This window comes from Lynx rufus, unplaced genomic scaffold (assembly GCF_022079265.1).
Source record: "Lynx rufus isolate CCGP_SWC_20201006 ecotype Redwood Valley unplaced genomic scaffold, mLynRuf1.p SCAF_3, whole genome shotgun sequence".
In the NCBI taxonomy this organism is placed as follows: Eukaryota; Metazoa; Chordata; class Mammalia; order Carnivora; family Felidae; genus Lynx; species Lynx rufus.
In genome coordinates, this window is record NW_025814845.1 from 142,374,964 (window position 1) to 142,392,094 (window position 17,131).

At 39.4% G+C, this 17,131-nt stretch overlaps 1 protein-coding gene across 1 annotated transcript in view; it reads left to right on the forward strand.

Moving 5' to 3' along the window:
* The first annotated feature begins 1,229 nt into the window (after positions 1-1,229).
* Positions 1,230-17,131, forward strand: part of ANXA10 (annexin A10) — a 131,528-nt gene continuing 115,626 nt past the window's right edge. The window contains exons 1-2 of the mRNA XM_047092300.1: positions 1,230-1,314; positions 12,594-12,685. Coding sequence (XP_046948256.1) covers positions 1,230-1,314; positions 12,594-12,685 — 177 coding nt within the window. The remainder of the gene's footprint in view (positions 1,315-12,593; positions 12,686-17,131) is intronic.

The window sequence follows — 17,131 nt, forward strand, 5'->3', positions numbered from 1 at the left end:
TGAGCCATTTCTAGCAGGTGTCAGGATTTAGAGCTTTGAGTTGTATTTAAATCTCAACTGATTCTTCATGGGCTGGTCTTGGAAATAAAATGAACTGCTTTTTGTGGAGTTTGCAGAAGGATCCTTGTATTAGTCTGCTAGGGCTGTTATAACAAAATTCCTCAGACTGGGTGACTTAAACAACAGAAATTGATTTTTGCACAGATCTGGAAAGTAAAAGTCCAAGATCAAGGTATCAGCAGGTCTCCTTTCTTTTGAGGTCTTTCTCTTTGGCTTGCAGATGGCCTCACACTGGGTCTTCACATGATCTTTCTTCTCTGTATATGTCCATGGTGTCTCTCTGTGCATCCCAATCTCATCTTATGAAGACACCAGGCATATTGAATTAGCGCCCATCTAATGGTCTCATTTTAATTTAATCATCACTTTAAAGGCCCTATCTCCAAAGGCAGTCACATTCTGAGGTAATGGGGTTAGGACTTCAACGCATGAATTTTGTAGAGACAGAATTCAATCCATAACAATCCTTCAGAACTCAGTGTCCTTGGTTTGAACTAATCTTTTAGCTCCACTCCCTCTACTCTCATACTTTCTGTCATATGCAAAGTAAGAAACGATTTTGCTTCAAATTAGAATCATGCTAATCATTAACATAAACATAGAGTTCACTGCTTAGATGTTATGTATCAATCTTTCTCTTCCACCCTAAAAGTAGTAGTATATACTCAGGAAACAGGAATCACATACTGAAAACTAAATTAACACATATCACATTCACATATTCACTTGAAAATATTTATTCATTAATATGAGAATATCTACAGAATGGCTATTATTTTTGTAAAGATTATAAAACATATAAGCTAAAGATGATAAAACGTATGAAGCTCTAGTGAGAAACATTAAACTTACTTGGAGAGACATCTGGATTTGTCTCAACTGCCTGGAGCTGGTCTTTATGCCTTTGGAATGTTCTGCCCGATGACAGTATCTGGAGGCCTTGGCCACTGAACAACCCAACAGTGTCAATTATGACAGGAGCTTTGTTCCACACAGTCTATCCTCTACCCCTGTAAGGGCCGGCGGGCTACTATCAGCTACACAATATCTGTTCTACCTCTGGAGGGGCTGGAGACTGAAGGTCAGCTTTGCAGATAGTCTATGACAGAGCTCCATGAAAGTTTCTAGACAGCAAGGCTCAGGTGAGCTTTTCTGGTTGGCGATACTCCATGTGTACTGTTACCCACCGATACCAGAAAAATAAGGCCATCCGCGACTCCACAGGGAGAGGACAACCCGAATCTCCACATTCGGGTATTTCCTGTACTCTGTCCTGTGCACCTTTTCCTTTGGCTGGTTTCAATATGTATCCTTTAGCTCTAATAAACCATTCCTGAGAATATAACAGTTTTCAATGAATTCTGCGAGTCCTCCCAGAAAATTATCAGATCTGAAACTAATCTTGTGGACTATGTTCTAATTTCACAATGGTGTGTATAAGTAATTGAAGGAATATAAAGGGTATTTACAAAAGATATATAAAAGATAAACACAGGGTGAGGATGTGCTATTTACTTAGGGGAATTAAAGTAGTGTTTCCCAGAAGAGATGAAAGCCAATTAGAAATTTGGTGAGGAGTGGCTAGGTGGCTCAGTCAGTTGAGCCTCTGACTTTGGCCGAGGTCATGATCTCACGGTTCATAGGTTCAAACCCTGCATCAGGCTCTGTGCTGGCTGCTTGGAGCCTGGAGCCTGTTTCGGATTCTGTGTCTCCCTCTCTTTCTCTGCCCCGCTCATTCTCTCTCTCTCTCCCTCTCTTTCTCCCTCTCTCTCTCTCTCTTTTAAAAAAAGAAATTTGGTGAACAATGGAAAGGTCATTTCAAGCACATGGAATCTATGCTAATAGGCAATGGAAAGAATGTAAGAATCTGCATTCTAAAGAATGGACAGTAGAGTGTTGCATGTGCTAAAAATCTGCCCATTTTTAGATGGATACAACTGTCTTAAGTCTAGTGATACTAATTTTAGACTTCTAGCCTGCAGAACTATGAGAGAATAAATTTGTCATTTTAAGCCAATATGTCTGCAATAATCGTTTCAGTCATAGGAAACTAAACTAAACAGAGTCTAGGACACGTATACAAGATTCTTCTTAAGTCCTTGTCTGAAAATTAAACTGCACCATATAGAATGAAAATCCAAAAAGTCAAGCAAACAAAAATTCCAGCGAATTATAAGCTGAAAAATTCCCAGAGGTCAAACAGGGATAGGACATGGTCAATTTCCACCCTGCCAAAGAAGAGAGATCTGGGTGAATATCTGGGTCATTTAGTAGACTAACAGCCTACTCCTAGGATTGCCAAATTTGGCAAATAAACATACAGGATACCTTGGCAATTTGAATTTCAGATAAACAACATTGCTTCATACAAGTATGTCTCAAATACTGCAACTGAAGTTTCAATGTCCCAATTTTTACTTATAGTATTGCATAGGACATACTTATCCTAAAAAAAGTGAGTTGTTGATTATCTGGATTTCAAATTGACAGGGTTTCCTATATTTTAATCTGGCAGCTCTTCAGACCCATCCAAATAGGCTTCAGAAGAAGTCAGAAATAGTCAAAGATGCCTGCCAACTCAAGGCCAAAAATTCTACAGAGAAAGACAAGAAATATAAATATTTGACAATGTAATAAATACAATGCCAGTGTCTAATAAAAATAGTCATATAATCTTTCTTCCCCTCTGCAAATATACAGACAATGTGATCTGTAAACTGGGTAAAAATCAGTTCATAAAAACAGACCAAAAATGACAGAAATATTAGAATTTACAGTCAAGTTCCTTAAAACAGTTATTGCAAAAATATCCAGGAAATTGAAACTAATAATAAAAATAAAAAGGAAAAAGATAGGGACAAAATACAAGACACATATACACAAACATACAAACAAACTTGAAAATTATGAAACAGGACTCGGGGAAGATGGCGGCTTAGGAGGACGCTGGGCTCACCTCGCGTCCTGCTGATCACTTAGATTCCACCTACACCTGCCTAAATAACCCAGAAAACCGCCAGAGGATTAGCAGAACGGAGTCCGCTACCCCCACGGAAGAGGGTAGGAAGGGCGGCGAGGCGGTGCGCGCTCCACGGACTGGCGGGAGGGAGCCGGGGCGGAGGGGCGGCTCGTCACCCAAGCAGAGCCCCCGAGTCCGGCTTGCAAAAGCGGAGGGGCCTGACGGACTGTGTTCCGACAGCAAGCACGACTTAGCGTCTGGGAGGTCATAAGTTAACAGCTCTGCTCAGAAAGCGGGAAGGCTGGAGGACAAAGGGAGGGAGAGCTGCTGAGCCCCCGGACGACAGAGCTCAGTTTGGCGGGGAACAAAGGCGCTCGCCAGCGCCATCTCCCCCGCCCATCCCCCAGCCAAAATCCCAAAGGGAACCGGCTCCGGCCAGGGAAATTGCTCGCTCCGCGCGAACACCCAACTCTGTGCTTCTGCGGAGCCAAACCTCCGGCAGCGATCTGACTCCCTCCGGCTGCCACAGGGCCCCTCCTGAAGTGGATCACGAAAGGAGAAGCGAGCTAAGCCTGCCCCCCTGCCTCCGTGCACCTTGCCTACCCACCCCAGCTAATACGCCAGATCCCCAGCATCACAAGCCTGGCAGTGTGCAAGTAGCCCAGACGGGCCACGCCACCCCACAGTGAATCCCGCCTCTAGGAGAGGGGAAGAGAAGGCACACACCAGTCTGACTGTGGCCCCAGCGGTGGGCTGGGGGCAGACATCAGGTCGGACTGCGGCCCCGCCCACCAACTCCAGTTATACACCACAGCACAGGGGAAGTGCCCTGCAGGTCCTCACCACACCAGGGACTATCCAAAATGACCAAGCGGAAGAATTCCCCTCAGAAGAATCTCCAGGAAATAACAACAGCTAATGAGCTGATCAAAAAGGATTTAAATAATATAACAGAAAGTGAATTTAGAATAATAGTCATAAAATTAATCGCTGGGCTTGAAAACAGTATACAGGACAGCAGAGAACCTCTTGCTACAGAGATCAAGGGACTAAGGAACAGTCACGAGGAGCTGAAAAACGCTTTAAATGAAATGCAAAACAAAATGGAAACCTCCACGGCTCGGATGGAAGAGGCAGAGGAGAGAATAGGTGAACTAGAAGATAAAGTTATGGAAAAAGAGGAAGCTGAGAAAAAGAGAGATAAAAAAAATCCAGGAGTATGAGGGGAAAATTAGAGAACTAAGTGATACACTAAAAAGAAATAATATACGCATAATTGGTATCCCAGAGGAGGAAGAGAGAGGGAAAGGTGCTGAAGGGGTACTTGAAGAAATAATAGCTGAGAACTTCCCTGAACTGGGGAAGGAAAAAGGCATTGAAATCCAAGAGGCACAGAGAACTCCCTTCAGACGTAACTTGAATCGATCTTCTGCACGACATATCATAGTGAAACTGGCAAAATACAAGGATAAAGAGAAAATTCTGAAAGCAGCAAGGGGTAAACGTGCCCTCACATATAAAGGGAGACCTATAAGACTCGTGACTGATCTCTCTTTTGAAACTTGGCAGGCCAGAAAGAATTGGCACGAGATTTTCAGGGTGCTAGACAGCAAAAATATGCAGCCAAGAATCCTTTATCCAGCAAGTCTGTCATTTAGAATAGAAGGAGAGATAAAGGTCTTCCCAAACAAACAAAAACTGAAGGAATTTGTCACCACTAAACCAGCCCTACAAGAGATCCTAAGGGGGACCCTGTGAGACAAAGTACCAGAGACATCACTACAAGCATAAAACATACAGACATCACAATGACTCTAAACCCGTATCTTTCTATAATAACACTGAATGTAAATGGATTAAATGCGCCAACCAAAAGACATAGGGTATCAGAATGGATAAAAAAACAAGACCCATCTATTTGCTGTCTACAAGAGACTCATTTTAGATCTGAGGACACCTTTAGATTGAGAGTGAGGGGATGGAGAACTATTTATCATGCTACTGGAAGTCAAAAGAAAGGTGGAGTAGCCATACTTATATCAGACAAACTAGACTTTAAATTAAAGGCTGTAACAAGAGATGAAGAAGGACATTATATAATAGTTACAGGGTCTATCCATCAGGAAGAGCTAACAATTATAAATGTCTATGCGCCGAATACCGGAGCCCCCAAATATATAAAACAATTACTCATAAACATAAGCAACTTTATTGATAAGAATGTGGTAATTGCAGGGGACTTTAACACCCCACTTACAGAAATGGATAGATCATCTAGACACACGGTCAGTAAAGAAACAAGGGCCCTGAATGATACATTGGATCAGATGGACTTGATAGATATATTTAGAACTCTGCATCCCAAAGCAACAGAATATACTTTCTTCTCGAGTGCACATGGAACATTCTCCAAGATAGACCATATACTGGGTCACAAAACAGCCCTTCATAAGTTTACAAGAATTGAAATTATACCATGCATACTTTCAGACCACAATGCTATGAAGCTTGAAATCAACCACAGGAAAAAGTCTGGAAAACCTCCAAAAGCATGGAGTTAAAGAACACCCTACTAACGAATGAGTGGGTCAACCAGGCAATTAGAGAAGAAATCAAAAAATATATGGAAACAAACGCAAATGAAAATACAACAATCCAAACGCTTTGGGACGCAGCGAAGGCAGTCCTGAGAGGAAAATACATTGCAATCCAGGCCTATCTCAAGAAACAAGAAAAATCCCAAATACAAATCTAACAGCACACCTAAAGGAAATAGAAGCAGAACAGCAAAGGCAGCCTAAACCCAGCAGAAGAAGAGAAATAATAAAGATCAGAGCAGAAATAAACAATATAGAATCTAAAAAAACTGTAGAGCAGATCAACGAAACCAAGAGTTGGTTTTTTGAAAAAATAAACAAAATTGACAAACCTCTAGCCAGGCTTCTCAAAAAGAAAAGGGAGATGACCCAAATAGATAAAATCATGAATGAAAATGGAATTATTACAACCAATCCCTCAGAGATACAAACAATTATCAGGGAATACTATGAAAAATTATATGCCAACAAATTGGACAACCTGGAAGAAATGGACAAATTCCTGAACACCTACACTCTTCCAAAACTCAATCAGGAGGAAAGAGAAAGCTTGAACAGACCCATAACCAGCGAAGAAATTGAATCGGTTATCAAAAATCTCCCAACAAATAAGAGTCCAGGACCAGATGGCTTCCCAGGGGAGTTCTACCAGACGTTTAAAGCAGAGATAATACCTATCCTTCTCAAGCTATTCCAAGAAATAGAAAGGGAAGGAAAACTTCCAGACTCATTCTATGAAGCCAGTATTACTTTGATTACTAAACCAGACAGAGACCCCGTAAAAAAAGAGAACTACAGGCCAATATCCCTGATGAATATGGATGCCAAAATTCTCAATAAGATACTAGCAAATCGAATTCAACAGCATATAAAAAGAATTATTCACCATGATCAAGTGGGATTCATTCCTGGGATGCAGGGCTGGTTCAACATTCGCAAATCAATCAACGTGATACATCACATTAACAAAAAAAAAGAGAAGAACCATATGATCCTGTCAATCGATGCAGAAAAGGCCTTTGACAAAATCCAGCACCCTTTCTTAATAAAAACCCTTGAGAAAGTCGGGATAGAAGGAACATACTTAAAGATCATAAAAGCCATTTATGAAAGCCCACAGCTAACATCATCCTCAACGGGGAAAAACTGAGAGCTTTTTCCCTGAGATCAGGAACACGGCAGGGATGCCCACTCTCACCGCTGTTGTTTAACATAGTGCTGGAAATTCTAGCATCAGCAATCAGACAACAAAAGGAAATCAAAGGCATCAAAATTGGCAAAGATGAAGTCAAGCTTTCGCTTTTTGCAGATGACATGATATTATACATGGAAAATCCGATAGACTCCACCAAAAGTCTGCTAGAACTGATACATGAATTCAGCAAAGTTGCAGGATACAAAATCAATGTACAGAAATCCGTTGCATTCTTACACACTAACAATGAAGCAACAGAAAGACAAATAAAGAAACTGATCCCATTCACAATTGCACCAAGAAGCATAAAATACCTAGGAATAAATCTAATCAAAGATGTAAAGGATCTGTATGCTGAAAACTATAGAAAGCTTATGAAGGTAATTGAAGATGATTTAAAGAAATGGAAAGACATTCCCTGCTCATGGATTGGAAAAATAAATATTGTCAAAATGTCAATACTACCCAAAGCTATCTACACATTCAATGCAATCCCAATCAAAATTGCACCAGCATTCTTCTCGAAACTAGAACAAGCAATCCTAAAATTCATATGGAACCACAAAAGGCCCCGAATAGCCAAAGGAATTTTGAAGAAGAAGACCAAAGCAGGAGGCATCACAATCCCAGACTTTAGCCTCTACTACAAAGCTGTCATCATCAAGACAGCATGGTATTGGCACAAAAACAGACACACAGACCAATGGAATAGAATAGAAACCCCAGAACTAGACCCACAAACGTATGGCCAACTCATCTTTGACAAAGCAGGAAAGAACATCCAATGGAAAAAAGACAGCCTCTTTAACAAATGGTGCTGGGAGAACTGGACAGCAACATGCAGAAGGTTGAAACTAGACCACTTTCTCACACCATTTACAAAAATAAACTCAAAATGGATAAAGGACCTAAATGTGAGACAGGAAACCATCAGAACCTTAGAGGAGAAAGCAGGAAAAGACCTCTCTGACCTCAGCCGTAGCAATCTCTTACTCGACACATCCCCAAAGGCAAGGGAATTAAAAGCAAAAGTGAATTACTGGGACCTTATGAAGATAAAAAGCTTCTGCACAGCAAAGGAAACAACCAACAAAACTAAAAGGCAACCAACGGAATGGGAAAAGATATTTGCAAATGACATATCGGACAAAGGGCTAGTATCTAAAATCTATAAAGAGCTCACCAAACTCCACACCCGAAAAACAAATAACCCAGTGAAGAAATGGGCAGAAAACATGAATAGACACTTCTCTAAAGAAGACATCCAGATGGCCAACAGGCACATGAAAAGATGTTCAGCGTCGCTCCTTATCAGGGAAATACAAATCAAAACCACACTCAGGTATCACCTCACGCCAGTCAGAGTGGCCAAAATGAACAAATCAGGAGACTATAGATGCTGGCGAGGATGTGGAGAAACGGGAACCCTCTTGCACTGTTGGTGGGAATGCAAATTGGTGCAGCCGCTCTGGAAAGCAGTGTGGAGGTTCCTCAGAAAATTAAAAATAGACCTACCCTATGACCCAGCAATAGCACTGCTAGGAATCTACCCAAGGGATACAGGAGTACTGATGCATAGGGGCACTTGTACCCCAATGTTCATAGCAGCACTCTCAACAATAGCCAAATTATGGAAAGAGCCTAAATGTCCATCAACTGATGAATGGATAAAGAAATTGTGGTTTATATACACAATGGGATACTACGTGGCAATGAGAAAAAATGAAATATGGCCTTTTGTAGCAACGTGGATGGAACTGGAGAGTGTGATGCTAAGTGAAATAAGCCATACAGAGAAAGACAGATACCATATGGTTTCACTCTTATGTGGATCCTGAGAAACTTAACAGGAACCCATGGGGGAGTGGAAGGAAAAAAAAAAAAAAAAAGGACGTTAGAGTGGGAGAGAGCCAAAGCATAAGAGACTGTTAAAAACTGAGAACAAACTGAGGGTTGATGGGGGGTGGGAGGGAGGGGAGGGTAGGTGATGGGTATTGAGGAGGGCACCTTTTGGGATGAGTACTGGGTGTTGTATGGAAACCAATTTGTCAATAAATTTCATATATATATAAAAAAAAGAAAATTATGAAACAAAAAACTCCCTGGTTGAGATGAAAAGCAAATTAAACACTGTAGAAAGAAAGATTACTGAACTTGAGGATATACTAATATCAACTATGCAAATTGAAGCACACGAAGAAAAAATGGCTGTTAGTTAACACACAGAGTCTGAGGAGTTTACAGGATATCAACCTGTCTAACAGACATGTAATTGAAGATCCAAAAAAGAGGAGTAAAAAACCAAGAACTAAAACAGGTATTTGAAGAAAAGTGGCCAGGGGCGCCTGGGTGGCTCAGTCGGTTGAGCGGCCGACTTCGGCTCAGGTCATGATCTTGCAGTCTGTGAGTTCGAGCCCCGCGTCGGGCTCTGTGCTGACAGCTCAGAGCCTGGAGCTGTTACAGATTCTGTGTCTCCCTCTCTCTGACCCTCCCCCGTTCATGCTCTGTCTCTGTCTCAAAAATAAATAAACGTTAAAAAAAAATTAAAAAAAAAAAAAGAGAAGTGGCCAAATTTTTACAAATAATGTAAAAATTATAACCCTACAGGTCACCTAGGTGGCTCAGTCAGTTAAGCATCCAACTTCTTCTCAGGTCATAATCTTGTGGGTTTGAGCCACGTGTCAGGCTCTGTGTTGACAGCTCAGTGCCTGGAGCCTGCTTCAGATTCTGTGTCTCCCTCTCTCTCTGTCTCTCTCTCTCTCTCTCTCTCTCTGTCAAAAATAAATAAACATTAAACATTTTCTTTTAAAGTCTAAGCCTACAGATTCAAAATGTTCAACAAACCCCAAACAAAACAAATACAAAGAAAACATCAAGGCATCAACAAATTGTGTGAATAATAGCATATTTTATAAAAATATATTGCAAATACAATATCTACTATATATTTAAATATTTTAGATCTATGGCAGTTTAAAAAATGAAAGAAATCCAAAAATCTATCTACAAGAAAAAATTAAATAAAAATTATGTATGAAGAAATCTTTCCCTTTTGATGAAAGCATATCATGACTCAAGTGCTATTCTTCATTATTTGTTCTTTCCTATTTATTCCAGAATAGGTACTGATCAATAAACAACAAGAATGTCTTTTCCCATTGGCAAAGTCAGTCTACTGCAATTGCAAATCATCAATTTCTAATGTCACATATTTTATCACAACTAAAATATAATTATGAGTCATAACCACAAATGTCCTTTTGGGAAATAATCAGCATTCAAAGTACTTCAAGAGCAACATAAGAGATTTTCATGAAGAGTCTGTGTAGAGAAATACACTGCATTTTATCAAAATTGTGTTCTTGTTTTATTGATGTGTCTACTTAATTTCAACTAAATTAGTAAACAGTGAATGCTTGATATGCTTTGCACATTTTCTCTGAAGTTCTGAATTTAACGTGATTAAAAGGACCATTTTCACATTTTAAATCTATATCTTAATAAATGAAGATGATTTAATAGGTGATGGGGGAAATGATTAAATGGATAGTTAAATAATGGAAATTCATGTTCCTAAAGATTTCCCAGAAGAAAGGGCAAGTCAAGATGCAAATTAATAAGCAAAATGTCAATTTAGGTTAATTACAGTTCAAAGTGGCAGCCACATTATTTTCATGGGCAGAAAGATTGCTGTTTATTTCTTCCCTCAAGTCAAAAAAAATAGAATCCAAACTACACAAAATTGCTTCTTTCACTTTCTTTTTTTAATTTTTTTTAAATTTTTTTTTCAACGTTTATTTATTTTTGGGACAGAGAGAGACAGAGCATGAACGGGGGAGGGGCAGAGAGAGAGGGAGACACAGAATCCGAAACAGGCTCCAGGCTCTGAGCTGTCAGCCCAGAGCCTGACGCGGGGCTCGAACTCACGGACCGCAAGATCGTGACCTGGCTGAAGTCGGACGCTTAACCGACTGCGCCACCCAGGCGCCAGCTTCTTTCACTTTCTTAAAAATGGCTGCCCTTTATTTAATAGTGATAATGATTTTATTTTATTTTTTTTATTTTTTCAATGTTTATTTATTTTTGAGACAAAGGGAGACAGAGTGTGAGTGGGGGAGGGGCAGAGAGCGAGGTAGACACAGAATCCAAAACAGGCTCCAGGCTCTGAGTTGTCAGCACAGAGCCCTATGTGGGGCTCAAACTCACATGCTGTGAGATCATGACCTGAGCTGAAGTCGGACGTCTAACCGACTGAGCCACCCAGGCACCCCAAACAGTGATAATGATTTTAAAACCCACGAGTTTATCTTCAACACAACCACACAGAGTAACTATGTGAAGAGAGCTGCCAGCATACAGTTGGCTCTGTGTTTACATCAAGCAGTTTTCATATGGATGCCCTTCAGTTTAACATACTCTTGTTCCATGGTCCCGTGAAGAAAGACACATGGGCAAATGTGTTGCATGTAATAAGGTGCCATGTGAAAATACATGTGGTAATAAAACATAATATATTAAAATCTAGCAGCTTTATCTTTTAAATTGGCTCCACAATTTATGACACATTAAATAAAGGTATATGATTATTTAAATAAAGCTAAAGAGCCCACAATAAATAAGCTAGATTGATGTTCAGTAATACATCATAAAAAGTTAGATCATATAAATTGAGAGACGTTATATTACTTGGACGAAAATATGCCACCAGTAAGTGACTGGAATCACACAGGGCTCAGCGACAGGATTTTGATGAATGATAGTCCTGCTATTTATCACATCAAAGCCCTTCATGAAATGGCTGGGATAGCTGGGTGAAACTGCAAATTATATGAATAATGTAAACTTACACCTCCTGTGATTTATTTGCCCTCTTTTTACAGGTCTTGGCTTGAGAGCCAAAGCAACTTTGTGAAAGCATAGCCAATTTCAAGCCTTCACTCTATGTCGTCCTTTTCAGTTTTATGGTACAATTGACATATAAAATTATAAGATGCTTAAAGTGAATAGTGTGGTGATTTGACATATGTATATATTGTAGACAGATTTCCCCCCCACCATTTAGTTAACATATCCATCACTTCACATATTTATCTTTGTGTGTGTGTGTGTGTGATTTAAATTCTACCCTTTTAGCAAATTTCAGTAATACAATACAGTGTTATCAACTAAAGTCACCATGTTACATTAGATCCACAGACCTTACTCATCTCATAGCTAAAAGTTTGTATCTTTTGCTGGCCTCTCCCTATTTTGCCTTACTCTCAGACCCTGGCAACCACTTTTCTCTTTTTCTGTGAGTTTGACTTATTATTTATTTAACCTTTTTTGTTTGTTTCCTCATATAAATGATATCATGTAGTATTTGTCTTTCTCCGTCTGGCTTATTTCACTTAGCATAATGCCCTCCAGTCCCATTCATGTTGTCTCAAATGGAAGGATTTTCTTCTTTCTCATAGTTGAATACATCACTGTTTATATATAACACATCTTCATTTGTTTATCTATTGAAAGACATTTAGATTGTTTCCATATCCTGGCTATTTTCAATAATGTTGCAATGAACATATGAGTGGAGACACCTCTTCAAGATCTTGCTTTCATAATTTTCTTTGGATATATACACAGAAGGGCAATTGCTGAATCCTATGGTATTTCTATTTTTAATATTGGGGGAAACCTGTACACTGTTTTCCATAATGGGTACACCTGTTCACATTCCCCAAGCAGTGCACAAGGATTCTCTTTTCTCCACGTTCTCACTATACCGGTTCTTCACTCTTAGTTTATAACACTACACCCACCCCTCTTCATTCATCCCCAGATGAATTTGCCCTTGGCCCAACCTCTAGTTCTGAGAGCCATAACACAACTTTGGTACCATCCTGTCATGGCCAAGTTCAAGATAAGAAGAAGGCTACGAGGAAAGATTAATATTTGGAGAAGAGTAGAAATTGGAAACAAAGAGCAGATTCCCTTGAATTATAAATCCTACTTCTTGACAATTTGTGGGAAGAACAATTACCCTTGAAAGCTGCGGTTTTCATGCTAGTGTTCAGCAGAATCATTTGATTAAAACAAAAACTGCAGATTTCTTCCCCCAGAACTTCTGATTCAGGAGGTCTGAGGTAGGACCAAAAAATCTGCATTTCCTACAATTTTCCAAGTGAAATATCACTGTTGATCTAACAACCACATTTAGGGAACCATTCCTTCACAGTGATATTTACCTGTTAGTAATTTGTGTGCCTATGATGTATTTTTTAACAGAACTGAGGTGTACAGTGGGCTAGAAATAAATGAATTATTGTTACTTTTACGTGGCTCCTATACATTTCCCATATTTTCTTATGAAGTTAGCTTCCAATAGAGCTAGAAATTATTGAGGAAACAGACTTGACCATACATTCATATTAATAAAACTATTAATATTGTCCCTGTTGATGTACTTTAATATAGCTTAATATCTTGACATCATTGGCTTTGTTTTAAAAAGATAAAAGAAAATTGCATTAAGATAAACTTGCATCATAATGGATATAGCCTCAAGAAATTAATCAAATTATAGCCATTAATAGTCATACATTTATATCTCATCATTTTAAAATAAATACATGAGAAAGTAATAATTTTTTTGAGAAATAAAAGAAAAAACTCTATTTGTTTTCACAATTTACATAAACTAGGAGTTAGTTACAGGACTAAGCCTATACACATGTGAAGGTAGAAAATTAAGTAGTTAACAGCAAAGCTTTACATAAAATAAAAATATGCCTAAAACTGAAACATAATTGAGGTCTGGCTTATTGGGAGACTTGAATTGCCTGAGCCACCTTCCTTATGAGTCCCTGTGAAGCACAGACATCCACTTGCTGCTTCTGATGTATTCACACCCTGCAAGCAGCTGCAGGTGATAGTTCTAAGTGATCTACTTCAAGGACCAGGTTAGCTTCACTGTGTCCTGTGCTGGGATTAACCCATCAATCTGGTGCCAAGTTAAATAGCAGTGAGGATCAATGGAGCTTTGCAAGACCCCACATCTTCCTGACTCTCCTCTCCTATGAGTTCATTGAAAGTTGAAATCTCCATTCAGTGTTTTAGAGTCTGTATCCAGTATTAAACCTCATTAATACACTTGCAATAATTCAATAATCATAGAGAGTGATTCAATTGTATATTAGCAGTGCCAGTTTTTGTCTTCTGAGACTCTAAATGACTCTATAATAATTACAAAAATACTACAGAAATGCTTCCAAGGACTTAGGGCTTAGTGTAGGCCCACAGAGCCAGAATGTTGAGTTCAAAATCTTGTTCTACTGCCGGGTCACCTGGGTGGCTCAGTCGGTTAAGCGTCCGACTTCAGCTCAGGTCATGATCTCCCAGTTCATGAGCTCAAGCCACGCATCAGGCTCTGTGCTGACAGCTAGGAGCCTGCTTTGGATTCTGTGTCTCCCCTTCTCTCTGCCCCTCTCCTGCTCACACTCAGTGTCTCTCTCTCTCTCTCTCTCTCAAAAATAAACATTAAAAAAATTCTTTAAAAAATCTTGTTCTACTACCTATTAACTGTGTAAACTTTGGCCAGGCTTCCTGTGCCTTAGTATGTCTGGGTAAAAGAGTTATTTTACAGCAGAAGCAAGACACCTCTATGCTTATCTCTGGAGTCAACTGGAAGTCTGGAACGGACTTTTTTTTTTCTTTAAGTTTACTTATTCTTGAGAGAGAGAGAGAGAGAGAGAGAGCGCACAGGAGGGGCAAAAAGAGAGGGAGAGAGAATCCCAAACAGGTTCCATGTTGGTAGCACAGAGCCCTGCTATCCCATGAACCATGAGATCATGACCCAAGCTTAAATGAAAAGTTGAATGCTTAACTGACTGAGCCACCCAAGCTCATGAACAGACTCTAGGTCAAAATAAGGGAAGCAAGTGTTATAACTAATAACTTACAACGTAGTATTTAAAGTTCAAACTGGTAAAGTTATTCATGGCTTACACCTGGTATTTCCAGTTAGACACCTTTCATTGGTTAGAGGCATTAAAAATCCCACTGGAAACTTTTAGGGATGTCTCCCAAAACTAAGATTTATCAGACACATCATGATCGTTCAATCTGGAGATGAAATGTGTTCTGTGCAAATGAGAAAGACTTTGAGAAGCTGCACGTGGAAATCTCTCCTGGATATTGGTGCTTCCCCATCGTCTTTCTACTGCTCTCCCACCTTTATTAAAAAGCGGAATCTTTGGAGTACTTTCAATATATAATTGACCTGTTGCAATTTATGCAGATAGCATAGTTTATCATTTAAGTAATGGTGAAGGTTCGCTTTAGAAGAATAAAAAATGAAGAGAGGGGAGGTCAGGAACCATCGCCACCAGATGACTTTTCCCCACTCCCATTCCTGGCATGAAGGTGCACAAATGCAACCATCTTTGTGCGGAATGCCTAGCAGTGGATGTTGGAGACACAGATCCTTGGCTAGGGCAAAGCGCTAAATAAATTTACAGAAAAAAATTCAAAAAGACGGCAAGTCAACCAAGCATAATGCACTTTGGCTGTTTTTGTCTTTTCTGGAGAAAAATATAGTAACAGAAACAGCTGGTGGCTTCTATGGCCACAGACTTACTGCATGTGATTCAGCCTGTAATGCCAATGAGAGTTTGGAAGTAATTGTTCTGGTTAACATATGGTCCTTATAAGAACAAAAACCACTAAAAGTTTACAAATTGGGGAGAACATCAAGAGACTACAAAAACACAAACATATTCAGTTCAGTCATTAAGCTACCTTGTAGATGATTCCAAAGTCATTCCTGAACCCCTACGGAAATCAACCGTTATGCTTAGGAAATCAAAGAGGTATTTCCCTTACATCAGATACTGTTGGAGAAGCATGTGAGTTTTACTCAGGACCTTCACTTACTGAAGCTTTTGCAGAAATGTAGATAGAGGGGCAAATCCAAATTTGTTAAGCTCTGTGGAGAGGAAGGTAAATAACACAAACCTACACAGGGCAATTGTCCAAATCTATCCTTAAATATTAAAGCATACTTCTTCTGAGGCCACTGAGATGCAGAGAATATAAGCAACTTTGATTAGTTCTGGTAACTCCCAAATTTCTCCTAACTCTATAGCTACAGTTCTCTAACTCTATATGATTGGTGCTTTGATAGAAGACGCTCCATCTGCTTGAACTCCTGATAGGACTTAATTGTTCTAGGGACAAGATGAAGTGAGGGGAACTATGGTGGAACTCCTTGCCCAGTTACTGCAAATGGAAACTAACGATGGACAAATAATTATGATTATTCAAAAGAAAGAAACTGAGAATAAAAGGAGTTAAAAAAAACTCAAACTGAATGTTAAGTATTCGGAAGAGTCATTTAAAATAGCCCTGGGGTGCCTGTGTGCCTCAGTTGGCTAAGTGTCCGCTTTTGATTTCAGCTCAGGTCATGATCCCAGGGTTGTGGGATGAAACCCCATGTCAGTCTCTGTGCTGAGTGTGGAGCCTGATTGAGATATTCTCTCCCTCTTTCTCTCTCTCTCTCTCTCTCTCACTCCCTCTGTCCCTCTTCCCCACTCACATGGTGCTCTCTCTTTAAAATAAAAAAATAATAAAACAGCACTAAAAAAGGAGACTGTAAATAGTATAAATAAAATTTTAATGAATCACTGTATAAAGATTAGGTGATCTGACTGCCCCACCAACTATGCAAAGACTGTGACAGATTTGCTCAATGTTTCCTAGCCTTAATAATTTTTTAAAACTCTGATTACCATTTAAAAAAGGAATTTATAATTCCTGAGTCAATGGGAATTAAAATTGGGTGGGAGAAAAGTAAAGAATATGACTCCCAATTGATAGTGGGGCCAAAGTCACGTAGCTCAAACCCCTAGCAAGGGATCCAAGGCTGCTAATATTAATAAGGGTAAAATGATCCGAGGGTGGTGAAGAAACTTTAGATTGCCGGACAGTGGTGCCCAATATAATGTCATGTTAAATGGAATAATGAAAAGTTAACAGGCAATGTAATTCATCTGAAGAGATGTAATGAGCATTTGTACAGGATACAGGTAAAAGTATGGCTTACAATATAGGAATTTATTAACAAAGTTTCGTGTGATTGTCTTATCCTGCCAGAACGTATTATGGGAACAGATGTAATTTTCAAATGGAGACTCTTACCTTACCCAAATTATTGGGGAAATGTTGTCTTGAAAATCTGTTTTGCATTCTTTTTTTAATGGAGCATGGTAGATGGGAACTTTTAAAATGATCTAAGCCCAATCAAGTGGATAATTTAAAACCATTAGGAAAGACTAGGGTTGG